The 27,842-nt window shown below is 43.1% G+C and overlaps 1 protein-coding gene across 3 annotated transcripts; it reads right to left on the bottom strand.

The window, feature by feature from the left end:
* Nucleotides 1-13: 13 nt before the first annotated feature.
* Nucleotides 14-25,933, bottom strand: LOC111148111 (STAM binding protein). 3 transcript variants are annotated; one of them, XM_022504524.1, is made up of 10 exons: nt 25,816-25,933; nt 23,697-23,914; nt 13,396-13,471; nt 13,014-13,109; nt 11,534-11,900; nt 9,408-9,532; nt 8,405-8,542; nt 2,714-2,826; nt 2,041-2,140; nt 14-684 (listed from the first exon to the last, which is right to left on the bottom strand). In XM_022504524.1, the coding sequence occupies exons 2-10, from the start codon at nt 23,897-23,899 to the stop codon at nt 628-630; spliced, it is 1,275 nt and encodes a 424-aa protein (XP_022360232.1). In that variant the 5' UTR covers nt 23,900-23,914; nt 25,816-25,933; the 3' UTR covers nt 14-627. The 3 variants fall into 3 exon arrangements, with proteins under 3 accessions (XP_022360232.1, XP_022360233.1, XP_022360231.1); XM_022504525.1 differs by lacking the exon at nt 25,816-25,933 and adding an exon at nt 25,742-25,765 and having other exon boundaries at nt 302-684; XM_022504523.1 differs by lacking the exon at nt 25,816-25,933 and adding an exon at nt 25,322-25,622 and having other exon boundaries at nt 302-684.
* Between the last annotated feature and the right edge of the window lie 1,909 nt (nt 25,934-27,842).

The following is a 27,842-nucleotide window of genomic DNA, read 5'->3' as shown; positions in this document are numbered from 1 at the left end:
TACACACACAAAATATGTTAATTGTTATTTTATTGTAGAGGAAAAAAATATCCAGACATATTTGTTAAATAACAATACTTCCTGACAAAATCACTCTTCAGGGTTTTTGGGCCTCACCATCTGGTCAGACATAGTGAGCTATCCATCACCCTTGTAATAAGCTTCATTAATGTTGTCATAAACCACAGGAAAACCCAAAGATTTTCTAAATGGCTTCCAAATTTCTGCATAGATGCCCTTAATAATTCCAAAGGTAAACAGTAGACAAATAGGTGGAGAAATTAGGAGCATAGCTTAGAGGAAAAAAAAAAATGTTAACAACTTGTGAATCTAGAATAAAGGGTATAGATTAAGTGTTCATTATACCATTCTTTCAACTTAATTTTTTAATTGCAGACAGACTGAAAAGTTGTCTTAGTGGGATCATGCTATTTTTCCACACTTGTGTAAAAAATACAGCCAATTATTTCTTTTTAAACCAGAAATAGAAAATCAGTTCTCCCCCAGGTGATACTCACTTTTAATTCTGTCTAAAAGGCTTCCAGAGCTTTCTGGAAAGTTTAAATTAAGGGCCTACAGTACACTGATATGGTTTTATAGTTCTTGGGAAGTGTTCGAGTCAAATTCTCATCGAAGGTCTGTGATGGTCACTGCTCTGTCCACAACAGTCACATGGCTGCAGCTCTACAACAGGGAAAGAGAAAAAAAGGGAAAGTCCTGGAAAATTCTAAGAAGTCACTTTCTAAACCTTCTTGTTTAACATGCTTATTCTGGCTAGTGGTTTCCAGTCTGGAAGCCAGACTGCTACTTACATGCGGTTATGGTGAGAGGCCCGGGAATCAGTGACTCCCCAATCCCTATCTGTAGCCTCAATCAATGTGGGCCCTGCATATCTTCATTTACTTTTCAATTGGATGTATATTCTAGAGTTGTTCATGAAATTTACGTTTCTTTGAAAGAACTGATGAATTCATTAGTTTTTTTTGGGTGACCGTGTCAACCAGCTAATACAGCGCACCCACTGTCACGTGGGGAATGCTTAGTTTCATCATGCAAAAGGGGTCTTTATAACCGAAAAACTGAAAATGTGGGCACTCTTTTTGCAGCCACTATTTCAACATCCTGGTACCCACACATTTATTACATTCCCAGCAGACTGACCTATTTTGGAACAGATCTTTCAGAAAGTTCTTTCTCAATCTCAGCTGAAAACTGTCATTCTGTGAGGACTTAGTTTCAGTTCTGGGAGGCCTACAAAGCACACTCGATACCTTTTCATACAATAATTCTTCTTTCACTGAAAGTCGGTTTTCAGATCCTCCCTGAGGTTTCTCCTCTAAACATCCCTGGTTCCTTTCATGTGACAAGATTCTGAGTCCCTTTTCCATACTGGTCACTTTTTGGTGAACCCAAAAGAAATAACACTCCATGGCCAGCATGGAGGGAAGCAATCTATCACATTAGATTTGAGGGACAAATTGAAATATACTGATCTTACCAGCGACTGAAACTTTTTATTCATGGACTACAACTTAGGGGAAAAAAAACTTCCTAGGAAGGTCAGAAAAATAAATCCCTATTATTTAAGCAAAATTTCAGAATCAAATATATCTTACCAATCTTAAGGGGCTTTTTTCCTTTGATTTTAAATCTCTCACTGAAGTACAGCCTTAGCAACTGGCATTGATGAAGGAAAAAAACATTTAATAAGCCAGCTACTGCACCAGGTACTTTCTTCAATTAAGCCTCTCTCCCTATAAAGTAGGTATTATCATCATTATCATCCCCCTTTCCAGATGAGTAGGCTGAGGCCCAGGAAAATTAAGTCTAATCCAAGATAGTCCTTAAATGGCAGAGCTACGACTCAAATCCGTTCCTATCCCACACCGCTTCCCACGTATGTTCTTTTTAGGAAGATTTGCAAAGATAAATGACAAGGTTGATCCTCTGCGTGGGTCAGAAAGGACAATGCACCTCATCAGCTCAGACTGTCCTCCCTGCTTGATGCATAGCCCCAATTTCTTCTATGTAGATACGTACACAGAAGAGAGGTGGGTCCTTGCTGTGTGGATGAAATCCTTTCTGGCGACAGGAAGAAATCTCCTCTAGTCCATGGTCAGTTAGTTTAAAGAATCCAGTTCTGCAATAAAAAAAGCAGGCCCAGAATCAAGCAAAGGTGTTTCCCTAGTCCCAAATACACATGCACATGCACACGCGCGTGCGCACACACACACGGAATTTGTTCTGAGACAGCTTCAAAAGTGTGCTGGCACATCGGTCTCTTCTCTGCTGAATGAATCAGAGTTAGAGAATGACTCATCACTGCCACCACACTAGTTTGCTTGGAGAACTCATAGTAAATAACAGGATTTAGAATGAAAAAGAAGTTAACTGAGATAATCTGTTTGACTTTGAAATTCATTAATTTGACACCAGTCTCTTAAAACTCCTGTTGCTTCAAGTCAAACACTTTAAATTTCTTATGTCCTTTCTTAGAAAAGCATCAAAATTGTTGCTCTGGCTATCTTTTTTAAAACAAGCATAGGAGGTGTATCAGGATATGGTGCTTAGAAGGTAACTTTTAAAAACAGCCAATTACGACCACAATCTATATATTTTACAGAGAACAAGGTCTGCCAAATAGAAACCTTTTCCTGAGAGGCTTTTCCCCACTATTTCCTTATAATGCCCCAAACCGCATCAATGTACTTACTCCTGGAATTTGGGGGAGCAAACAATGGCTATTGACTCCGGCAACATCATCTGGTAGGAGCAATGAGTGTGTAGGTCAACACTGGAGAGGAAGGCGGTCTGTGTGGGATGAGTCTGAGAAGAGGAAAAAATGTCTGAGATGCCCCTCAGTGAGACAGCCAAGCCTGGCCCATGAAGGAAATAGAGCCAAAGAGCTCTCAGCTGGCCACAATCTCCTTCTCAAGCACAAAGCCACTGGCAATCACGATGGGGCAATGCCTGAAGCTCATTACTTTTTGAGCGCTGTAAAGAAGTATAGCTTAACAGGAGTATGTGAAGAAACGCATAACTTCTAATGGACCATCAAGACTTATTTGGCCCCTCACAAGCTTTCTCTCTGCAATGGAGAGCCATCCATTCTGGAATAGATGGTAGACACTGTTCAATACTTCAACATGGTAGAAGTCAAGGACTTAACAAACCCCAGGTGGGTGAATGATTTTTCTTGGCAGAGGTCAGGCGTGAGTGTGCAGCATTATAGGCAAAAATAGCAAATGCTGTCCTACGGCTAAAGAATACCATCTAAGGATGTGAGAAGCTGGGGGCAATCAGGTTTTCAGTGGTAGTTAAATCACACAAAGACCCTTTCTTGTTTGGGAAAAGGACTAAGATATTGAAATTTGAGGGTAATCCATTACAGCACCATCAAAATGTACATTCAATTGATCTCATTTGTTTTCAACCATTTAATGTTTTATTGAGCACACTGTTAGTACACAAATGAACAGTCACATAATGCCTTATGTTCATCTTAGAGGAGTATGAATGCAGATAACAAGAATGGAAAAAGAAACCCCAACAGGACTCAAAAAGACTACCAACCTTCACTGATAGAAGGGCCAGAACATAAGTGTACTCGATCAGTGTTCTCAAACCTGCTGTGTATGAAATGAAGCTCCCGAGGAGCCTGTCAAAAGCACTGGCCCCTGTGCCCACCCCTAGAAATATCCATCCGGAGACTTTTTTTTTTTTTTTTAAAGCTCATTCAGGGGCAGCTGGGTGGCTCAATCAGTTAAACATCTGACTCTTGATTTTGGCTCAGGGTTGTGGGATTGAGCCCCACATTGGGCTCCATGCTGGATGTGGAAACTGCTTGGGATTCTCTCTCTTCCCCTTTTTTTCCTCACCTATAAATAAATAGAAAGTTGATTCAATGATTCTTATGTGCAGCCTCATCTAAGAAGCACCCCTCCACACAAAGCCGTGGCCAGCTCACTGCAGAAGAGGTCTGCAGGCCAGGAACAAGTCAGCTGAGTGCTACAGCAAATCCACACACAGGTTCTCTTGGGGCAGGTATGAACTTTGGTGACCACAAAGGAAAAACAATGTCTACCTAATAATGTGATCCTACAGGACAAATGGCCTGTACCAACACCTTTCATCCCACAGTTAGAACAAGGAATTTTATAATGATGTTTTTTTTTTTCTAATTTTGTTTATTTGACAGAGATCACAAGTAGGCAGAGAAGCAGGCAGAGAGAGAGAGGGGGAAGCAGGCTCCCCGCCAAGCAGAGAGCCTGGTGCGGGGCTCGATCCCAGGACCCTGGGACCATGACCTGAGCCGAAGGCAGAGGCTTTAACCCACTGAGCCACCCAGGTGCCCCAGAACAAGGAATTTTAACTGGGACAAACGAGGCCTATACAAGCTGATCTAGGCCTCTGATCTAAAGTTGGGTTAGCTAGAAAGACAATATAGACACACACAGCAGGAGCTCAATAAATAATTGTTAAACTAAATAAAAAAACCTTGTCTTGAGCCTCTATTCCCTTCTATTGTGCTTTCTCTTTCTCCTTCCCTTCACAATTGAATTTCTTGAAAAAACAGTTGTGTCTGTCATGCTGGAGACAGAGGAAGGCATTTTTATGAAGAGAAAACAATAAACCAAAGGAGCAGAAATGAACAAGGAGGTTGAATGCTGGGGGCAGCTTCCACGCCTGGATGGGAGGGAGTAGCCACAGGACAGCGATGCGAGCTAAGGCAGGGCTGAGGCAAGCGGAGGGACGGCCGTGAATCCTGGGCGGGAGGGTCACCCTGTAGTCAGTGATCAATCCGTGATCATACACACTTCTGGACCAGGGCACCTGGTTTATAGCCGGCAGAGTACAGAAGGAAAAACTGATCTCCTCCACAATCCTCTTGCCAAGTTTAGGATGTGAGCAAACCTCTGCTTTTTTCTGCTTTTAATCTCCAGTTGGGAAGGAATGGTACAGAAAGATCACTGGGGAAAAAAGCTGAAATACTATCAACTTCAGCTCTAAATTTGTTCTTAGCTGGACCTTCAGTGACAATTTAGAAATCCTTTTATTTATTTGGGGCTGAGTTCTACCTGCAGTCTAAATAGTAATTACCCAAACATTCCCCCATCTCCTCCAGTTCCTAAAACCACCTGTCTCCTCTGGCCAGGCAGAGCATCTAGATGGCAACCCTGTTGAATCAACTGAATTCCACCAACCCCTCCAAACAGAACCTCCAAAATCTCTCTGTAGCTTTCTTTCTTCAATTCTGTCTGAGTGTTTTCTCCCCCATAAGAAGATAAGCCCCTTCTTGTACTTCTGATTGAATACTTTCCTACCTCCACATTACCTGGTCTCTGTCCCTCTACATCTCCTCTCCTGGCTCCACGATTCTCCACTGAGCTCCGCTGGCTCACTGGGCATACAAACACATTCACACAACTATACACAAGAATGTAGATAAGCCTTAAAAATGTTAAACAAGGGGCGCCTGGGTGGCTCAGTGGGTTAAGCTGCTGCCTTCGGCTCAGGTCATGATCTCAGAGTCCTGGGATCGAGCCCCGCATCGGGCTCTCTGCTCTCTAGGGGAGCCTGCTTCCTCCTCTCTCTCTGCCTGCCTCTCTGCCTGCTTGTGATCTCTCTGTCAAATAAATAAATAAAATCTTTAAAAAAAAAAAAAAATGTTAAGCAAAAGAAGCCAGACACTGAAGAATACATATCATGATCCTATTTATATAAAGTTGAAAGTCAGGCCAAACTAAAGTGTCGAGGTCAGGGATATACAAGTAGGTAGTAAAACTGTTAAGAAAGCAAAGGATTTCCAGAAAAGGTGGGAGTGACCTGTGTCAGAGGGCAAGCGTGACAGGGCAAGACCATGGAGCAGAAGCATACCTCTCACAATGTTCTAATTCTTCACGTGGGTCATGCATGTATGTAGGTATTTGCTTCATGATTCACGGAAGTGTGCCTTTATCTTCATGTCCTTTCTTACGTTTTTCCAATATAAAGGTTTCAAAAAAACCCAAAATCAAACCAAAACACATGTTCAAGCCTTTCACACTAAGCCATAAATCAAGCAAATACTCTCTCAACCTGGCTATTCTTTAAATCACCATCCCATTTTTTTCCTTTTCCCTGTGAACTAAACTCCTTCCAAAAATAGTGTACATTTCACCATCAGCACAACCTCAATCCCCATTACTTCTTCAAACTCTATAGCATTCCTCCTCCTCTGGCTTCGGTGCCTTAACACACTGCCTGCCCTCCCCCTGTTCTTCCACCTCTCTGCTTCGTGACCAACTATTATTCCCTATACTTCCCTGGGGGGCCTGCCCCCAACCTACTGATGAATCTCTTCTTGCTCTCCATTCACCTCCAGTTCCAAGGCCTCCCAGGTCAGCTCTATGCAGAGGTCTCCCAAATCCACTTCCTACCCTGACCTTGCTCCCAGGTCCCAGCCACATTTCCAACTGCCTGCTAACTACCTCCACCAACAGAAAGCCTCACACATACTTTAAATTCAACATGCTCAAAACTGAACCCACAATTTATCCCACTTCTCAAGTAAGTTAACCTCCTGGAGCCCCTGTTTCTGCTTATGGGATAATCACTGCCACCCCCATGAGTCAGGCCTGCTCTCTAAGTCACCACTGGCTTTTACTCATCCTCCTCTTGCTCATTACCCACATCCTCTGAAATCCTACATTCATCTCCTTCCCAAATGCAATGTCATCACCCTAGCTCTCATCAGTAGATTCTATCACCCCCGAAACCTCTTATATGATCTCCCTGCCTTGACCTACTTTAAAACAGCTTTTATTTTAGATATTCTAAAGAATGGCTTTGAGCATAGCCTTGCTCTATTAAAAAACCTTTAAAAACTCTCCACTTACTACAAAAGAACTATTTTTTAAAAGATTTTATTTATTTATTTATTTATTTATTTATCAGAGAGAAAGAGAAAAGGAGAGAGAGAGAGAGAGAGAGAGAACATAAGCAAGCAGAGGTGAGAGAGAAGCAGGCTTCCCTCTGAGCAAGGAGCCCAATGTGGGACTCGATTCCAGGACCCTGGGATCATGACCTGAGCCGAAGGCAGCAGCTTAACCAATTGAGCCACCCAGGAGTCCCAAAAGAAGAACTATTTTGCCTATCTGCCCAGGACCCCCCAGAACATTGCTCCAATGCATCACATTAAAGCTTATCAACCAGTTTCCTGATATGAACCATGAACCCCAACAAACCAGACCTCTCAATGTCTCAGGAACATAGTCTGCTTATTCCAGTGCTACCCCCTGCACATGGAATTCTCCCTTAGCCTATCTTGTCAAAATTCTGGGAAATCAAGCGAGGTGCAGTCCTCCCCTCCGAATTCCCTAGTGCCGTTTGCACCTCGGGAAGCACTTGGCACCTTCTGCCACATGTGAAGAGTGATTACTTGTCTTTTTGTCTAGTCTCCTTCATGAGACTAAAGCCCTGTCTTACTCAAATTTGTATCCTCCGGCAGATAAGAAACAAGTTTTCTGCCACCCACATACTATATAATAGGGGGTACCCAATAGAAGGCAAATATGTAGGTCATGGAATGCAGACAGGAGGGGCACACAGGACGGCCTCTTGGGTCAGTATTTCCCAAATCTAACATACAAGAATGTGTAATCTCCCTAAATCCAGAAATGAGCAGACTCCTTTGTAAGTAAGCCTATCACAAAACAGGAAAAGTAGCTTGGTCTGTGGAGTGAGGGATTGAAAAAGAATTGGAAAAAAAAAAAAGTAGAAATGACCTCTAGGGATGGAATTACATTTTACCTAAATATCACCTCTAGGGATGGAATTACATTTTACCTAAATATCACCAGGCTACTCACAATAAGCAAACCCTTGAAAATCTGCCATAGCGGTGACCCAACTGGTTTACATAAAGGTATACGCTGTTTTAACAAAGACCAAATGCAAACATCTGAACTATCTTCCTTGGCTCATTAAAATAGTTTGGTTTATATACCTTTCAGGAACATCATTTGTGTGAAGTAGGCAGAGCCTCTACAGTCAATATCCACATATACTCTAGGCCAGTATCTTACCACCACTCATACTCACAGGGAAACTGGGACTTTACAGGAAACAAGTTCATTTTGATTGAATTAAAATTTTTAAAAAATTAAATTAAAATTTTTTTAATTAAAAAAAATTTTTTTTAATTAAAAAAATTAAAAAGCCCTAAGTAGTTCCCAAAAATCCGTACCAGAGTGGAAGCAGCCAAGTATGCAAGGGAAGTCAAGTGTGCCTCCGGAGGAGGGAAAAACAGTCACCTAAATAATATGGCCACAGTTCACTTTGCTCAAAGAAAGAAATAAGCAGCATGTTTATAACTTGGGGAGAGAGGAGGAGCCTGGCCCTCGGAGAGCTCGGGATTGCTTACATGGATCCAGCCCAGTGTGATGAGACCCTGCTGATCCTGTATGAGGAAGAGCTCTTCTTCGTTCTCGGTGTGGCAATAATCAGACCCGGCACTTTGCTTGGGGATGAGAACATGAGTAATGGTAAACTCATTCCTCATCTGTCAAAGGAGAAAACAGTTTGTCACCACTCCCTTGCACTTATGCAACCCCCCACTGTCACAGTAGTTTCAAGATAAACATCTGTACAACAAAGGCCGTTCTCAAGCCAGCATGAGGACTGGTGCTCCCTGTGTCCCTCACTCAGTGGTTTCCAACCTTGGCTGCTCATGTGCACTGCAGGGGGCACCCACAGCCCAGTGGGAATTTCCAGGGGGAGTCAAATGGGTCTACTTGTGGGTCCCAAGAAGCTCTGGGATAATACCATTTCTCTTCCGTTGCTTGAGTCTAAGGTAGTTTCCCTCTTACTGGTTCTCTTAACCTTCTCATCCTCTAAGGCTCAGTTTCAGTCTATTCCATTTCACTCATTTCTGCATTCAGCAGTTAGCAATGGGTTCTTCAAGTGCCTTTATTCAATGACATTTCCTTCCTCTGAATGCCTAGCGCTCTACCACATATACCATTCAGTGTGTTATTCATCTTTGGGTGTATCTCCCATCTCTTCAAAATGCTTGGGTACGTTCTACGGACACATGCTATGTGCCTTACATTTTGGATAATCCAAGGCCTACCATAAAGCAGGTACGCAAAAACTGATATACATGTAATGCTGGCTCTTCCTACCAAGTTTAGAATTATCTATTTCTTACTACTAGCATGAAAATAATCTGTTCAATTCAAGGGACCATGAAAATCAATAAAATGCAAGGTCACCACACTCAAGGTAACACTGCATTACGCTATCCCCGGTTCCTTCTGCAGAGGGACCGTCGCAAACAGTAACTGACCCTGGATATCTTCTCTGAGAGTCACAGTAGGCCAAGGGGGAAGGTACAGTCTCAGCTCAGGAAAGCGTTTGGTTTTTACCAGTTTTCCACAGAGAATTCCACATGTCTCTACTCCTCGGGCTGTGTTGGCACTGGCTAACTGGAGGAACTGCGGGCAGAGCCTCTCGGGCACCGCCACATGGCGCAGTCCGTCAATTGTAGGAGCTGTCATGGAAAAAGGAGAGAAGTCTGAGACCAGGGGGAGAGCCTTCCCAAGCAGACCTCAGAGCTGGCAGTCCTGGGAGAGCAATGCCAAATCACTGGGGTTCCCCAAACTGTGGACAGTGAGTGGGGATCTCATCCTGATGGATGAGGAGGAGGAGGGTTGTGGCCACAGAAACTGCAAGTGCATTACTTTAAAAAAAGAGGCTTGAACAATTCAAGTTAAGACAAAGGTGAACTACTACTCAAAACAAGTTCCTGAGTTATTTAGAAATTCTCAGTCACAACCTAATATAAAGGATTTTTTTAAAAAAATAACCTCATTCAACTGAGCTTTTATTTTTATTTTAAATCTCTCTTTTATCTCACATAAGAATATTGGAGAGTAGGACTTTCAAAGAAATATACCAGATATATTCTGGGTAGTAGAAAATACTTTGGGTAATGAATTCTGAATTTATTCATTTAGAAGAACGTTAAAATGCCAAAACAAAACAAAACAAAAAAACCCCATCTGGTCCTCAGAAGAGGCATGAATGCACAGAGCAGCTCATAAGCCTGGTTCAGAATGCCAAGAACAGGCCCAGTCACTGGACACCAGGGAGAGGCCCTGTGAGAGACCACAGGCTCAAGTTAGGATGTGTCTTTCATGGTCACATTTTCATTGAGAAGAAAAGAAAAGAAAAGAAAAGAAAAGAAAAGAAAAGAAAAGAAAAGAAAAGAAAAGGGATGTTCTGTTTCTGCACATGTAACAGCAAGCTCTGAACTGCTGGGGAGGTAACAGACAGGGGAGCAGGCAGTCACACGGCGGTGGGACGGTGGCATGTGAGGATTCTGAAGGAAATGTCTGCACAGTCCTTTCCTTGCAACTCCATAACCACTCCCCGAGTGCACACCAGTGCGCTCACTGTGCTCAGCTCACAGGGAACACAAATATAAGTAAGATTCAAGCCCCAACCAGGAAAAAGTTAAAACCTAGTTATTGGCAAATGACTACACAATCAGGGAAATGATCTCAACTGCATTACAGATACTAGAGATTTGAGAGTCTTAAGGAGAACAGAGTCAGTCTAAATGAAGGGAAGGGGATCTGGCAAAACTTTAAGAAAAGCAAGGAAGGCAGAGATAGAGAAAGGAGATTTTAGGTTCAGGGCGAATGTTAACAAACCTCCTTGGATAAAATAGTCCAGGGGCTGCTCTAGGAACGTGACAGCCCAATCTGACCAGAGCACAGAATATGGATGAAGGAAGAGCAATGGGAGACAAGCCTGCCAAGTCCATGGGGAGAAATCCTAAAGGCCAGGATTCGGAGTCTGGAACCCTTTGTCCATCCACTCTTACACTGTCCTTGTAAGTGGATCTTCTGCAAAGCTGACTTCCTTAAATACTACTTGAAAGTTCTTTCCCAAAATGATCTGTTCTACTAACTGAGGTATATGCACCATTTTGCTGCTACTGTTACTGTCTCAGACAGTCTCTCAGCAGTGAGAGGAGGAAAGACTGACAACAGTTTTTACGGCTAGCCTGAATCATCACCGACTACGTATAATATTGAACTTGACCAAGCTCCTTAAGGAATGGGATCATTTTCAAGGCAAGTGCAACTCTGTAGCCCATTTTTATTTTTTAAAAGTAAATTGTTAAATTATAAAGTGATACTATAAATTTCAGATTCCCCTTCTAGAGGGCCAACAGTATTCTCTAATTCACTGAACATTTTGAATCTCTGTAAAATCCTTAAAAGTGAAGGGTCTGACCTTCAAGGATATTATGAGCTCTTCAGAAAAGTGGCCTGCTCCAGGTAAATTATATGGCTGAAGCAAGAGCCACCTGCACATGACAGCCAGTGTCACAGGACCCAGCACGGCAATACTGACCAAAGGGGCTTCTGTGACCAGGGCTTAATGAGTGGGATCATGGAGGTGATCTTGGGCTGAAACCCACAGAATGACACTCTGTTTGGGGGCCAATGAGATGGAAGAGGCCAAGAGCAAGTGGACTCACTACTTTCTGAGTTGCTCAATGCGCCCGGTTTCAAGGACCTGTCCACCACAGGTGGCTTGGCAGGCCTCACGGTCGTATTACAGTCCGTAGACTGTGCAGATGCCACAGGTGCCGGGGGGAACACATCTGGGGAGGGCTTCTCCAAGTCTGGCACCAAGGGGCCGCCTAGGCCAGGGTCCACCTTCCCAAACTCCTGCACGATCTTCAGTCGCTCCTTTTCCAGCTCCTGGTTCCGGATCATCTCCTCAAAGGCATGGAACTGCTCTTGCTCCAACTGCTGCTGCTTCTGCTGGGCTACCCTCTGCCGCTCCTTCTCCAACTCCTGCTGGATGGCCACGCTCCTTGCGAGCTCTTCCGCTTCCCTCTTCTGCAAAGAAGGAAGAGGAGTCAGGCTTACACATGACATTCAGGTGACTTCACACCTCTGGAGGACAAGGCTTTGCAGCACAGTGATTTCCTAAAATGTGCACCTGCTCCGGCCCGATTTCCCAACACGGACCTCGCACTTCCCTCGGCAGTTCCACGCTGCGGAATGTCACTGCTTGTGTCTAGCTGGCCACTGCAGACTGACTCTGCAAGGACAGTGAAGGTCCTGATCCCCTAACTCCCCTTCCTCAATGGCTCTTTACTAATGTATTTTCTTCTTTACTGATATCTTGCAATTTACCGTCTAATCCTCATAATCTGTATCTAACAGTTTTATTCTGACTGTGCTGTGCATACATTCTTTATCCCAACCAAGGCTGCAAAACAGAACCAAATCCAAACTTCACTCTGCTGTATTGGGGGTCTTTACTGAATTTTAACCCAAAAGGAAGCCTCCAAAATTTTCCTGCTGATCAGTTCAATACAGAGTGACATTTTAAACTAATAAGAAATATCAAGTAATAATCTCCTTCAATAAGGTTTTCACTCACTCAGTCCCTTACAAATAGATGCCTCATAGCTGTTTACCGCCCTGCTAATTTGCAGCATCCGAGTTCAGAGAAGGGCTCAGTAGAGCACTACAAAATAACGTGGAAGGGCCCCCAACCCACAGGAAGTATTCACATCTGACACAGACCACACATGTGCCTTGGGAGTTTCTCAATGTGTCCTAACTCACTCTCCCTAACAAGAATCATTTGAAAACAGATTGAAGAGCAATCAGTTATTATAAACAGGTATAACCAAATGTGAATCAACACCCCAAAATATGCTGACCTAAAAACCTGTCCTAAGGTTCTCACTCTAGATATAGCAAACAAGATTTCCTGTTCCTCAAGTTACCCTGTAAGACAAGCAGGCCAAAACTATGTTAGAATTCTCAGCCTAAACACTTGTGTTCCACTCTTTTGAGTTTCTGGTCTTTGCTGAAAAAGTAAAATATGACAGTAAAATCACAGGATCTGCTAAAATATCATATTGCAATGCCAGGACACAGCCAAAGAAACCACAATAATTTCTTTTTTTTTTTTTTTTTTTTCTGTTATATACTTACCTTTTCTTCATTATATTCTATATATTCTTTTGTATATCGTTTTAATAGCTCTTCCTTCAGCTCTTCTGCCTTGGGAAATGCAATTTCCTTCAACTTCTGAGACACAAAAACAGAAAACAGAGAATTAGAATAATTCCCAGCTAATTAAGTACAGAAGTAAAAAAGACTTAATCAGCTTGGCAATGGCAACAATGTTTCCCAAAACAATGTAAAATACCCTCTACTGTACCATACCTGCTACTTCATAACCGATCTGGTGAAATGGCCTTATCTCCTGTTGCAGGATTTGAAGCTCAGATGTGGACACCACTACTTTTACCTTGAAGTTAGTCTGTGCTGCTTTGAAGCTTTTAGATGGGCAACAGTGAAAGTGAAGACCCACCTTTACTGTGTCTTTCTTTTCAGGAATGACAGCCGATTTGTAATCTCGATGCTTTGGGAGTTTCTCAATAAAGAGCCTAAAGAAATGGATCAGAATCATTATCATGCAAAGAAAATGTCCAAATGTCCAACAGACTCTGAAGCAAAGCAACTCCCATGTCCTGCAGCCACCACAAGACGGGTTTCCAGACGTGCAGGAAGGGGTCACACAAACCCAGTGACCACGTTCCCCACCCACCTTCAACCTGTGTTTCTCTCCTTGCCTGAATCTGGTGTGCAGGAAGCACCAGACTCCCACAACTAAAAAGATGAGTGTGGGGTGGGGAGGGGGCAAACTTACCCTGTGCCCAAAAATTTACCTCCAAAGAGATTCTTTTCTTATTATGACCATGACAGGCTTCCAAAGGAAAGGGCCTCGGTCACAAATTCTTCAAATAAGACTGGCAACCAAGGGCAGGAGGCTGAGAAAATCCATGTTCTAGACTACTCTAGCCCTGTGACCTTAAACTTGGCTTCTTTTTCTTTGGGATTCATGTGCCTTCAAAGCAGAATATTCCTTGCATCATACTAAGCACTGAGATCCTTAGACAGTACATGTGTTGTATGTGTGTAATATGTGCATGTTATGTGTGTGGTGTGCATTACGGTCCTCACGAAAAGTTCTTAGAGAAACTAAGTGCTAGATTTTCTCTTCCAGTTTTATCCGTAGCTGTAAAGCTCAGTGGGAAAAGTAAACCGAGTCAATTCACAGATCTCTAGTGTTTATGATGTGGGAACAGTGGGAAGAGTGAAAACAAACAGAAGTTCAGCGACTTGTCACAGCCCAAAGTGGCAGATTCAGCAGGCCAGTTCGAGAGTCTATGCTTCTAACCACTATATCACTCTGCCTCTACATGGCTCCAGAACGCCCAGAACTGTTGGAGGGGTACTGAACAAAGATGTCTTTTAATAGGATTAAGGTGTAATGAATTCAAACTGATACCCAAAACAAATCAGTTGAGGGGAGCTTACCCACAGCTCTAAAATACCATACTGTAGTTGGGACTAACTGATTCTTTTCCACTTTCTGCCCATGGGTAGGAGTAAACGGAGGAGGAAGCCTCAGTAAGGGGAAGGAAGTCGACCTCCACCAAAGCAAACTCTTTTGAAAAGAGCCCTCCTCCCTTGGTTCTATATTAGGCACATAAAATTTTCATTTCAATCCAGTTTGACAAGACCCTTCAGGCAGGGATGAATTCTAAAATCAAAATGATTCTAAAACTCTCCCCTTTGGGTTCACAGAGAAAGATATAAAACAGTTTACTTGAAGTCTATATTTAAAACACAGATTCATTTGGGGGCACCTGGGTAGCTCAGGGGGTTAAGCCTCTGCCTTCGGCTCAGGTCATGATCTCAGGGTGCTGGAATCGAGTCCCACATCGGGCTCTCTGCTTGGCAGGGAGCCTGCTTCCTCCTCTCTCTCTCTCTGCTTGCCTCTCTGCCTACTTGTGATCTCTCTTTGTCAAATAAATAAATAAAATCTTTAAAAAAAAATACAGATTCATTTGTTCACCCATCAAACCCTGAAGAAGATATTAGGATAAGTAAGGCTAGTTCTTATGTTCAAGACACCTATCTATAATTCAGTAACACTCTCTTGGCTCTACAAAACCAAGATACCTGTTCCTAACTTTAGCAGGCTGAATGTGCTTTGTATGGAAGCCTGAATCAGCCCAGATAGCACCATGTCACATGACCACCACACTTTATATGCACTTGTGCTCCCAACCTGAAGAACTGAGAAGTGAGGCCAGAGATTCCTGTGTCTTGTGCTTCTCTGCAAGTCCCTCTAAAGCCAGCACAGTGCCTGTATGAAGAGGCACTCAATAAATATCTGAGCAATAAAACAGTCTCAAAACCTTCAGATGAGGTGAGTTAAAAAAAGAAACCTGAAGTATACAAAAGTGCATTTGGTATGCCACCTGGTCTGTAAGAAAGGGGGACAATTCTCTATGTGTTTGTACATACATTTCAAATACACAGTAATACAGGAAATCAAGGAGTGAAACCTCTCACCACACACCTCTATTATTTTGATGTTGAACCATGCAGTGGAATCTAGTTTATAAGGTAAAACTTCTAGACAGGTACATGAATACCTTCCTCTTGTCCAGCAACCATAGTCAATTCTCTGAATGGGGACCATATGGGCAGAAGGGTCTCTTGAAACCAGAACAGGCAACCTAACCCATTGTCTGTACAGGAGGCAAGTGCTCAGGGGGTAGGGAGCAGGCTCTGGAGCCACCCTGCCTGGGCTCAAATCCTGGCTCAGCCACGACCAGCTGTGTGAACTCCGCCAAGTTACTCAGTCTCACTACCCTTCAGTTTCTAGATATATACTCTATATACGGAGACAAACTAGCACTACCTGATAAGGTTGCTGGGATGCTTAAAGAGATTTTTTTAAAAAGTGCTTAATGAGCACTGGGTGTTATATGAGCACTGAAGAATCATTGACCTCTACCTCTGAAACTAATAATACATTATATGTTAACAAACAAACAAATAAAGAAAGAAGAAAAAGAAAAAGTAAGTGCTGAGCACAGTGCCTAGCACATAGCCAACATCTGCTACAATGGCTATGTATGCTATACGACTGTTTTTACTAATAAATAAACAAAAAGTGTGAACAAGAACCGATGAAGATGTTAACACCAGGGCTAGAAGTGTTGCAGACACAGAATATCTGTGGCCCAGAGGTATACTGTTCTCTGGGGTTAGATCTTGTTGCAGCTTAGAGAGGGGAAACATACCAAAGCAAAGATGTATTGGCAAGAACACAAGCAAAACAGCCTGTTGGGACAATGGGGATAAAAAGAGATACACAGAAAAGGAAATACAAAAGGTAAATATACAAAAGGGTATTCAACTTTACTTACAATGAAAGAAATTCAAATTAAGACAAGGTACCATTTCCATATATCAGATTGGCAAAGGTTTAAAGGTTGATTATAACCAATGTAGACAGGGTGAAAGGAAATGGGTGAATTTACACACTTCTAACAGGACTGTAATTTAATAATACATTGTATTACCACGGGACTGTAATTTTCCTGGGGGTGGGGAGAGACAACTATTCAAATTTTAAAATCTGCATATCCTTTAAACTCACAAATATACCTCTAGGAATTTATCCTACACAACAGTACTAAAATATACATAAGACTATTCAATATAGCATTGGTTGTAAAAGTAGGGAAAACTAAAAAATTAAATGTCCATCAATAAGGGATTATTTAATAAATTACGTTGCACCCAAATGTGAAGAACAACATAATCATTCCTTCATTCATTCAACATATTTATTGAGCATCTACTATGGGATTTGGCATTGAACAAAGTCATAAATCACACACCCCATAGGGTGTGTGTTATGGGGTGGGCGGATAAACAATAGAAGAAAAAATATATTGATAATCAGTGCTAGAAGTCATTAATAGGGAAGGAAAACAGGAAGCAACAGGAGAGGGAGTGGGATTTTATATAGGGCAGCTAAGGAAAGCATCTGAGAAAACGGCATTTAATTAAGCACTGAGAAGACGGCATTTAATTAAGCCTGGAAGAGACGAAGCCATGAAGAGATCTGGAGCAAGACTGTTCCAGGCAGAAATGAGATGGCATGAAATGAGATCAGTATGACTTGATAGAGAAAGATATGACTGTTAAGAAAGCAAGTTGTAGGGCGCCTGGGTAGTTCAGTTGGTTAGGCGACTGCCTATGGCTCAGGTCACGATTCCAGGGGTCTGGGATCAAGTTCCATATCAGGCTCCCTGCTCTGTGGGGAGCCTACTTCTCCCTCTCCCGCTGCCTGCCACTTCCCCTGCCTGTGCTCTCTGTCAAATTTAAATAAATAAAATCTTAAAAAAAAAAAAAAAAAGAAAAAAGAAAGTTGTAGAACAGAATATACTGTATGAGCTTATTCACATTTTAAGAAACAAGAATAAACACATGAGCCTAAGTGCTTGCATGGACAAACATTTCCCTCTACACACAAGAAATTAACAGTGGTCATCTCTGGTGGATTCTTTTCACTTTAGTATTTCCCTGGCTGGGTGGTTTGAAAAAAAATTGTTTTAATCATGAATATTAATTTTCTATACAAGTAACTATTTCAGAGAGTCCAGCAGAAACTCTACAACATGGAGGGATGAAGGACTCTCCTCTCCGCTCTCCCAATCTTAGAAATTGATCAGCAAAGTGAGCATGATCACAGACCCTAGTCTATAAGCCCCAATCCCAGAAGAAAACATTTTCGATATAGGTGACAGACCATTTTCAGCAAGCAAGTCTGTGCTATAGGAGGCTCACACAGGAGACAAGAATTGCCTAAGTCCTCTGTAACTCCCTTCTATGTAGCCTAGTCAATGACCATAAAAAGCTGTGAAAGAATTCACCGCCTGGATTATTGTCTGTGCTCATCATGAAAATATGTACTGATTTAATATGCTGAAGATCCTGCTATACCGGGGTCTGCAAAAGGCAAAGCATTCCTACAGGAGGGAAAACCTCTGAGAGGGAAATGTAATTCAGATCACTCAGATGCCTGAAGTGTCCCGGGGAAAAAGAACAAACATGCCTTTTAAAACCCGGAATTAAAGTATCCACAAAAGGTCTAGAACAATGACTTGCAATAGTGGGGGAGGCAGCGGAGTGGTGAGGGAGATGCCTGCTCCCCTCCCTCCTCTCTCCTCAGTTGTAATAACTGCCTAAGTGAGCCACTGTTACTGACAAGAATATACCAAGAAAAAGGAAGTGGAAAACAGACTGAGAATATTAAGCCAGAACTTTTTTGCAACTCCTACGGCTTGTCAGTTCACAAAATCAGAAGCAGGGTCTTAAAGATACCGGCGAGAAAAATGAAAGTAGCTACATTTATTGCTTCAGGTCAAGCCATCCAACAAAGTCCCAAATCAAACTCCAAATCTAACAGGGCAAGTAAATGAGCTGCTTCAACCCACCCCCTTCTCACTGAGCTCTCCTCCTGGCCCATTTTGTGGTATTAAATGGTCCCATCAGTGGGAACCATATACAGGGACAGGTTCCCCATAGTGATCTTGCTGTGAACATGGATATTCGTGTCACTCAAAGTAACCACAGGTCACAGAACAAAATCGATTTAAGTATCTGTGTACTCTTAATCCTATGCCCACCTGCCTAGCCAAGAGCTTATTGCTACAGTTAAGCTCTTTCTTTCCGTGCTGTACCATCGGCTTCCCCTTCTCCACAGGTTCCTTTCCATCAGCAAAGAAACATGCTCCAGAATCTCCCATCTTAAAATACCACACATTCATGCGCTCCTTGTCCCTCTTCAGTTACTCCCTTTACTCTCTGTCCAAACTCCTCCAAAGCGTTATCTATGCCAGGGCCTGGCAAAGTACAACTAGTAGGTCAAGTCTGGCTTGCCATCTGTATCTGAAAATGAAGTTTCATTGGAACACAGCCACACCCATTCGTTCATGTGTTATCACACTACAGAGCTTGTGACAGAGATCAAATAGCTGCAATGCCAGAAACATTTACTCTCTGGCCCTTTATAGAAAACATGTGCCGACCTCTGGGCTGTACTCATGGTCTCTGCTTTCCTAGCGTCCATTCACCTTTCATCCCACCCCGATCCAATGTCTTCTTAGTCCTTTCAGTGAAACCTGTTTACTAAGATCACCAGTGACATCACGACACCAACCCCAACACCTCACCCACCCCATCTGACCCATTCTGACGCAGCTGGCCACTCTCCTGCAAGTACCGGCCTCCTTTGGCTCCCATGACACCATTCTCTCCTGGATTTCCTCCTGCCTCTCAAACCTCCCTTCAAGTCCCGTCTGTTGGTTCTCTCTACCTAACCAACCTCGAGGCTCTTCCCATTCTATAGTCTTATTATCAAGGTTTCTTGATCTTTGAATGTGTCATGAATCCTCCTAGCACCTGATGAAGCCTATGGACTCCCTCTCAGAATAATTTTTTAAAGATATAATATAAAACATGAAGGATGAGAAACCAATTCTACTGAAATACAGTTTTCCAAAATATAATAATTGTATTGTGTGCTTCTTTACCGATATTTTGTCAATACATTAAAAAAACAGCATCTACTTGTGGCTTTAATAACTGTACTGTAATTCAGAAGTAAAGGTAAGTGTAAATGCTATTTTTGGATATCAACATCAATCATAATGTGCTACAAAATATCAACTTTGGGGCGCCTGGGTGGCTCAGTGGGTTAAAGCCTCTGCCTTCGGCTCAAGTCATGATTCCCAGGGTCCTGGAATTGAGCCCTGCATCGGGCTCCCTGCTCAGTAGGGAGCCTGCTTCCCCCTCTCTCACTGCCTGCCTCTCTGCCTACTTGTGATCTCTGTCTGTCAAATAAATAAATAAAATCTTTAAGAAAAAAATATCGATTTCTCCCGGTGGTGACAGCATTACAAATATTATTAATACTACTGTGCAAAATGGAAGGAAATGCTAAATTTCAGTGAGAGGTTAGTAAACAAGAAAGGTTGTTCCCAACTGAGTTCATGAAGGCTAAATTCTATCAATGAATCCCTGTGGGTTCCTGGATCTCTGATTAAGACCCATCTGCCAGAAGATCTCAGCAGCTCTCACGGCTTCAGAACCACTCATATGTCAAGGACTTCTTGTATCTCCAACCCAGACCTCTCCTCAGTTCAGACTGGTACATCCAACTTCCTGCTGGATATCTCAGAGGCATCTTAAACTTAACACCTTAACATGTCAAAGAAGCCAGGCCTGAACTCTTGACTCTCCTCCCCTTTGAATCTCTTCCCTTGAATCTCAACCCACCTTTTTTCTTTCTTTTTTTTTTTTTTTTTTAAGATTTTATTTATTTGAAAGAGAATGAGAGAGAGAGAGATAGAGCATGAGATCGGGGAGGTCAGAGAGAGAAGCAGACTCCCCACCAAGCAGGGAGCCCGATGCGGGACTTGATCCCAGGACTCCAGGATCATGACCTGAGCCGAAAGCAGTTGCTTAAACTGAGCCACCCAGGTTCCCTCTCAGCCCCTTTTCTATACCATTCTCCCCATCTCAGTAAATGCGCCCACACATCTAAAGTTACTCAGGGCAGAAACCTGAGGTCAGGGGCGCCTGGGTGGCTCAGTTGTTAAGCGTCTGCCTTCAGCTCAGGTTATGATCCCAGGGTCATAGGATCAAGCCCCAAGTTGGGCTCCCTGCTCAGTGGGAGGCCTGCTTCTCCATCTCCCACTCCCCATTTGGGTTCCCTCTCTCACTGTCTCTGTCAAATAAATAAAATCTTTAAAAAAAGAAACCTGAGGTCAACCTTGACACCATCCTTCCCAAACTATCAGTCAGTCACGTTGACTCTACCTCCAAAATGCCCAATCCACCCGCTTCTTTCCACACTGCCACACTCCTTCATGCCATTGCCATCAGTCTCTCCCTTGAATTGCCGTAAGAGTGATATTGCCATAACTCATCAAGAATTGCCACAATTGCCATAAAAGTGATATTGCCATAACTCATCATGAATTGCCACAATTCATCAAGAGTGAATTGCCATAACTCATCTCCCAGCCTTCTCTTAACACACCTTCCACCATTTACCACATAGTAGCCCAATTTATATTTTTTGGAATATAAGTAAAATTAAGTCATAACCTCACTTAAAACTCTGCCATGGCTTCTAATGCTGTCGAGATAAAATGCAAACTCCTATGGCCTGCGTGATTTGGCCCCACTTGCCTCTCCAGCCTCATCCCCTTCTCCCTCCTCCCTTGCTACACTCCAAACACAATGATGTTCCTTCATTCCTCAGAACACACAAAGGTATTTCCTACATAAGAGCTCTGAACACACAGTAACACCTGTTTCAAACACTCTGCTACATGCTCTTGGAAAGACCAACTCCATGGCATCCTTCAAGTTTTAGTTTAAATTTTACCTGCTCAGACAGACCTTACTCTATTTGATACCCTTGGTTAATCTCTGTCACAGCACTCTCTTTGTCGCTTTCCTAGCATTTGCCTTACTCTCTGACATTTCTTTGCTTACCTGTTTATTGTCTTCTCCCATAAATACAAAGATACACCATGAAGGGCAGGGGCCACTTACTTCCTATGTATCCAGGACTTAGAGCAGTGCCAAGTGGACAGCAGATGTACATAATACATATTTGTCAAATGAATATGGTCCTTGCCCTCAAAGCACTTGATACGAGAGGCTACAGGACCCAGAAGGTTCTCCAGAAAATACTTGAGAGAGTGATTCCATGATTCTATTTAACTTTCTCAACCATGATTCTTTGAAGAATTGTGCCCTGTGGCCTCATCCTGGGAAAACTCTCTACCAGATTACTGGAAATATACAAGAATATTATTTCTACCAGCAGTAGAAGAAAGGGACAGTAGTCAAAGAAACTTCTCAGGAAAATAAGTTTTGTGCCTACTACATCAAGGAATGAAAAACTCATAATAGCAAAGAGAGACAAAAATATAATTTAATTCTATGTAACTTTATCAACACTGAGGTCACATAACAGGGCATGACGGCATGGATGGACTGCATGATCTCTGAGGAGACAGGGACTACTTCTAAATTGAAAAAATAAAGAGACAACAGCAGTCCTTTTTTCTACCAAAGGGACTCTATAATCACAGTACGAATCCCGGGAAGTCCACTTGTAGGCTACTTTTCTTCAGAGCACCGGTTCTCAACCAGGCCATCAGAGACCATCAGATAACATCTAGAGACATTTCTGGTTGTCACAACTCAGGGAGGGGATAAGGGGTGCTATTGGCATCTAGTGGATAGAGACCAGGGGTGCTACTCAACACTCCACAATGCACAATGCACACCCAAAACAAAGAACTATTCTGCCCCAGATGTCAACGGTACCAAGGTTGACAAACCCTCCTGCCGAGCAGTATGTGATCAAAAACTGAATGTTATACAACTGAAATGCATTTATTATTTCGGGGAGGACATGTAAGAAACTAATAAGAGGAACTGTCTCTGGGGAAGGGCACTGAGAGTTTGGGGAAAAGGGAGGGATAGGGAGACTTACTTTTTAAATATATATACCCTTTTGTGCCTTCTGAATTTGTACCTTGTATACACGTTACCTATTCAAAAAAGAATAAAAAATAACCAAAGATAGTCAGTGTGGCTTAAACTATGGTCTCAACTCTAGCTTCAACTCACAGAACATTATCAAAAACAAACTAAAAACAAGACCAATGTCATAGATGAATCCTAATTAAAGAGTTAAAAAATCTAGGGGTGCCTGAGTGGTTCAGTTGGTTGAGCATCTGACTCTAGATCTCAGCTCAGGTCTTGATCTCAATGTCCTGAGATCAAGGCCCATGTAGAGCCTACTTAAAAAAAAAAAAAAAAAGTTAGATCTGAGCCTTCTCACTCTGAAGTGTGGAACAAAGCATATCACGAAACCCAGAGCCTACTTCCTCACATATAGAATGGGAAGACGATGAGCCCTACCCCATGTACCTAGAACTATGAACATCACACGAAACAATGCAGGGGAAATACTCTATGAACTTTAAGAGTCATACAAACACATTATAGTCATTATTTTTCTAAAGGTCCTGGTATCATGAAAGAACAAGGCTAGATGAGACCCTTTAACATTATTCCCTTCCTAAATTACACAACATTTCATCATCACTGGGGTTTTAGAAGTTGTTCCCTGTTAATTGCACTGCCGTCTTCTATTTATGCTGCCTACCTAAGATGCTAAGTAACTCAAGGGAAAGGTCTCATGATGAGCCATACAAACTGTAGGTGGTCAATACCTATTCGATGATTTGCATGATCATAATAAAGGTTAAGAAGAAAAACCTTTTTCCTGAATCACTCGGTTTGTGACAAAAGAAGAAGAGATGACAAATTTTGGCTCTGCTAAACCTCAACAGTAATCCTATGATTAGCTGCCTTAATAAAGAGAGCACAGGAAAAACCTTCACCCATACAAAACGTGTAGTTTAACCATCCTCTCTCTTGCCTAACAGCTGGGCCACGTGGGCACAGGCCAAAAAGCTAGGTCTCTTACTCATGAAATCACTGAGTCATGAAAATAACACTTTCAGTGCTCATAACTTTGAATGTCAAGGACAGTCAGTATGTAGGAGCTGCCTGCAAAGAATGATTAATGCTAATGATGTTGTAAAGTTCTCTAGTTTTAGCAATTCCGAGCAGAATAAATGAGCACAAGAGCAGAATGAGTGAGGCGTCAGTCACCAAAAAAGAAAAAGGAAACTGGAGGTGTCTTACGTGATATACTTGTTATAGAGGATGAAGGCGTGTTCAATGTTGCCTTCCTCAGAGTAAATGGATGCCATTCGGATAATCTCGACTCCAGAGCGGAAGTACCGTCGGGGTGGAATGTCTTCATTTATCTCCACTGCGCTACCCATCTGGGAGAGGGCCCTCACCCGGTCTTCGGGTGGAAGGCTCACATCTCCATGGTCAGACATCAGGACCAAGAAGTTCTGAGACAGAAAAAACAGGTGGCATCAGCACCATCATCCCCATCACCTCAACACAACCTAGCACACAGTATGGTTAGCCCACAAACTTCTACCTTACAGAGAAATTAAGAGAAAAATACCATACGCTTGTGGCTTATATCAGATAAAGTCTCTTTCCCACAAGAAGGCTGAGACCCTCGAGGAAGTGCATATCACAATGATAAAAGCATTGGCCAACTTAAAACCCCACAAAACATGTGCCATGATTAGGTGGTACAGGGAGTAAAACTATAATGGGGATTCCGTTCTACCCTTTAATCATTCCCTATCATGAGGTGGCCCTGATCTCAGCACCATAAAAAGACGGATCGTATCTTATATTTTTTGTGCTACTTCTCCCACCAGCTACCCACTTCCATCTATCCCAGTACTTGGCATAGTATACTCAATGAACTTTCATGATGATTGTTAACTGATTTCAAGTTTGGTCATTTTTATTTAATGAGAGTAATGACACTTTCCCATGGTGTACTTTTTCATTTCTAAGCACAAGGTGAGGGGAACTAGTCTGGGAATGAATGCAGACCAATCCTAGTTCTGCTCACTAAACCCCTCTTTCAGTCAATCCACAACATCATTCATCATGTCAGGGTAAGGAATTTAGATCTGAAAAACAACTTACTCAAATCTATCTTCAAAGACTAAGCACTCTTCAAATAACAAAAGGGCACAAAGGTAACTCGGTATGCAAAAAATAAATAAGTAAATAAATAAATAAAACAGACCAACAAAAAACAGGGAGGGAGTTTTCCCTCCCTGTGCTTCGAACTGCAGTAATTCTACAATCTTTCTAGATCTGATTCTATTGCTACGATCAGATTCCAACTCCCAATTGGTATGACTCTACATCATTTTCAAGAAGAATCTGGGTATTTGATACACATTGTATTACAGCACACCCTAGCCAGCATGCTCTAGAATATACGACTAGAATAGAACCCATTTTGGAATTCAAGGCCCTCTAACAAGTGGTCCCACTTTGTCTTTTCTGTCTTAAACCTTACTCCTTCCCATCAGAGATCTTTCCCTTCAGTCAGGATTCTGATCTGCCCAGAAATCCTCAAGTGTGTTTCATTTGTCTATCCACTGTTTTCCCGTTCTCCCCTCCAAGCCCTCCCTCAGAGAGGCTTTTCTTGGCCAATTCTACCTCTAGCTCACACTTCCCCCAAGCTTCCTCTCTAAACACCCTCACGAGTAGTACAAAAGCTGTGCAGACTACCAGGGATGCAAAGGCCTTCCATCTCCCCCAAAGCCGTTTTAGAGGCTCAGAAAGCCGTTCAGCAAATCTAAAACCTCCCCAGGCTGCCTAATTAGTAAACTCGATCCAGAGCCCATTAAAGCTAACTGAAGCTTGTTGCGCCTCAGTACCTCTGGGGAGATGATCTGTAAGGTCGAGAATGGAACCCCCTCCCAAGGCCAGCGAGCGGTACTAGAGGGCTGAGCAATACTCCAGAGGAGATGCGGCATCCGCAAAAAAAGGGAGAAGGTGGCATAAAGGACTGAGGAGGAAAGACGAGGTCAAAGGAAGTTGCAGGAACGAGCCGAGGGGGCGTATTCAGTGGAGAGGGACCTCCTGACACCTGCTTGAGGTCCCCTCCTTCAAGGCCCTCACGCCCAAGTTGCCAACCCAGGGCAAAATTATCCAAGATTCTCTGGTCTTCAGAGCGCGGAGGCGGAGACGCGCGGGGACGCGCGAGGCCTGGCTGAGGCCGGAGCCGTCAGTGGCCTCGCGCGCGGCGGGCCAGGCAGAGGGCGCGGGGACGACAAGGCTGCAGGCCCCACACTCACAGCGGCCGCTCCCCTTCAGAGTCCGACTACGCTCCCGGCCTCAGCCCCACCACATTTCCCGGACCCTTCCCCACCTGTCCCCGCGGACGACACTCGGAGCTTCCGGAAACGTCACATCCGGCGCGCGCCCCGCCCCTCCCGCTGGTCTGCCCATTGCACTTTCAAGAACGCAGGACCCAGGGCGGCGAGCTGGTGGGAGGGGTTAGAACCGCCGCCTACCACCCCCGTCGTCCCCTGCCCCCCCCAAAAGACTGCCAATGAGGAGAGAGCTCGACAGCGGCCATCTTGGTAAAGGAAAAGCGACAAGGTAGAAGGGACAGCGAGTAGTTAAAGTAGTTAAGTGATCAAGCTAACTTCTATTTGTGGAATTAATTTGACTTTGGGTCGAGTTTCCTGCCAGATAGTCCCTATACCACACTCACACAAATCCACAAATCAACATTCAAAAAGGGATTGGTGATGCAAGTATCTGGCTGAACTAAGCAAAGTTTCTAAATCGGTGGAAAAAAACAAAAAGCAAACTCTTGAAAATTTCTGCTTGTTTGTGTCACTTCCTGAGTGTATGTCACTACCTGATAGCCTGAGGTATTTGGCAATCGCTTCTATTGCCTAGAAAAGAACTTAAGACTAACTTTTGAATGTTAGAACTCCAATACAATTATTAAAAATGAGTGTTTGGGGGCACCTGGGTGGCTCAGTGGGTTAAAGTCTCTGCCTTTAGCTCAGGTCATGTTCCCAGTGTTCTGGGATCGAGCCCCACATCGGGCTCTCTGCTCAGCAGGAAGCCAACTTCCTCCATTCTCTCTCTCTCTGCCTGCCTCTCTGCCTACTTGTGATCTCTGTGTGTCAAATGAATAGGTAAAATCTTTTAAAAAATAAAAATTTAAAAAAAAAAATGAGTGTTTGACTTCTAAGGGCCACGTGCCAAGCATTGGAGACCGAAAGATCTGTATGATGCGGTTCCTGCCCCTGCAGCCAGGACAGGCAGCTGTTTACACCAAGTACAAACAGTGGCATATTCTGTGTATGGGTGTGTGTTTGTATGAATATCTTGCACAGCTGCTTTCCAAAAAGGTCCTTCAAGCCTGCTATCTCCGTATCAGGAGATTTTGTATATCACCACTTGGATACTTTCTGCTCTCCGGGGAAACTCTACCCACCAAACTTGGGGACCCTCCCTGTAAGTTCCTTAATGTGATGACATGACCTCTCCTTCAAGGTCTTGCTTAAAGCCCCTGAACTGGTGTTACTTCTTCCACTAGATCAGGGTTCAGATCTCTAATTTTCTGACTCTCTGTTGTGGATCTGTCTTTGGGATTTTCCCAAAGTGATTCTATGTGGTCATTGGCTTTTGAGACTTACAGCTGAAAGCACTTAACAGATTGAGACTCTTTCCCTCCTACAAGCATAAATAGGCATGTCAGTGCAAGGATCCACTATCAATTCTCCTGGATCTCATGCTGATGACTCTTGCAAGACAGTTGTAAAGGGGACCATGGGGGTCCTCAGAACTCTATTTCTCTACTGACTCTTTCCCTTCAGAATGTAAACATAGTGGGTAGAGCCTGAAGAAATTAAGGCACTGCGGGAGCTGGTCTTAGGGAAGTCATGCAATCGGAGTCCTGGCAGAAGTCAACACAGGACAAAATCTAACCCATCCAACTTCTCAGTAAACATTTGTTGAGCATCTACTCTGTGCCAAATGCTGTTCTAGGTGGTAAGGATACAGCCATGAACAAATCCAGCAGGTGGATATTGTTATTGTGCAAGTGCAGACGGAAGCGGAGCTGGTGGGGGAAACAGAGGCATCTGCTTCCATTAAGCACAGATTCCAAAAAGTAGCTCTTGGCTTTGTAATATTTAACATAACAAGTTAACAGAATTTACAAACATGCTAGAAGTTAAGAGTATGATGAGAAGTCTTTAAGAAGCTATGAGTGGGAAACACATAAGAGAGGGGTGTGGAATAATCACAAACACAGCAACCATCACACACAGGCTGTCCTCTATATTAGAAAGGAGATATGCCCCAGTGATGGCAGTTCTTAAGATCATGGCTAAGAGGATATAGTAAGCAGGATCTGGTTCACTCAGGAAGAGA

The sequence above is a fragment of the Enhydra lutris genome, unplaced genomic scaffold (genome assembly GCF_002288905.1).
Source record: "Enhydra lutris kenyoni isolate GAN:26980312 unplaced genomic scaffold, ASM228890v2 scaffoldscaffold18, whole genome shotgun sequence".
NCBI classification, from domain to species: Eukaryota; Metazoa; Chordata; class Mammalia; order Carnivora; family Mustelidae; genus Enhydra; species Enhydra lutris.
The sequence above is the reverse complement of the archived record's forward strand: the minus strand, read 5'-3'. Positions and strand labels throughout refer to the sequence as shown.

What these genes read in the sequence shown, in the direction of transcription:
- LOC111148111 (XM_022504523.1), bottom strand. Translation starts at nt 25,420, where the DNA reads ATGCCGCATCTCCTCTGGAGTATTGCTCAGCCCTCTAGTACCGCTCGC. An exon ending in CTCTATAACAAGTATATCAC is followed by an intron (nt 13,472 to 23,696) that starts GTAAGACACCTC and finishes CCATTTCTTTAG; the next exon opens with GCTCTTTATTGAGAAACTCC. An exon ending in TCACACTGGGCTGGATCCAT is followed by an intron (nt 2,827 to 8,404) that starts GTAAGCAATCCC and finishes TCCTCTTCTCAG; the next exon opens with ACTCATCCCACACAGACCGC.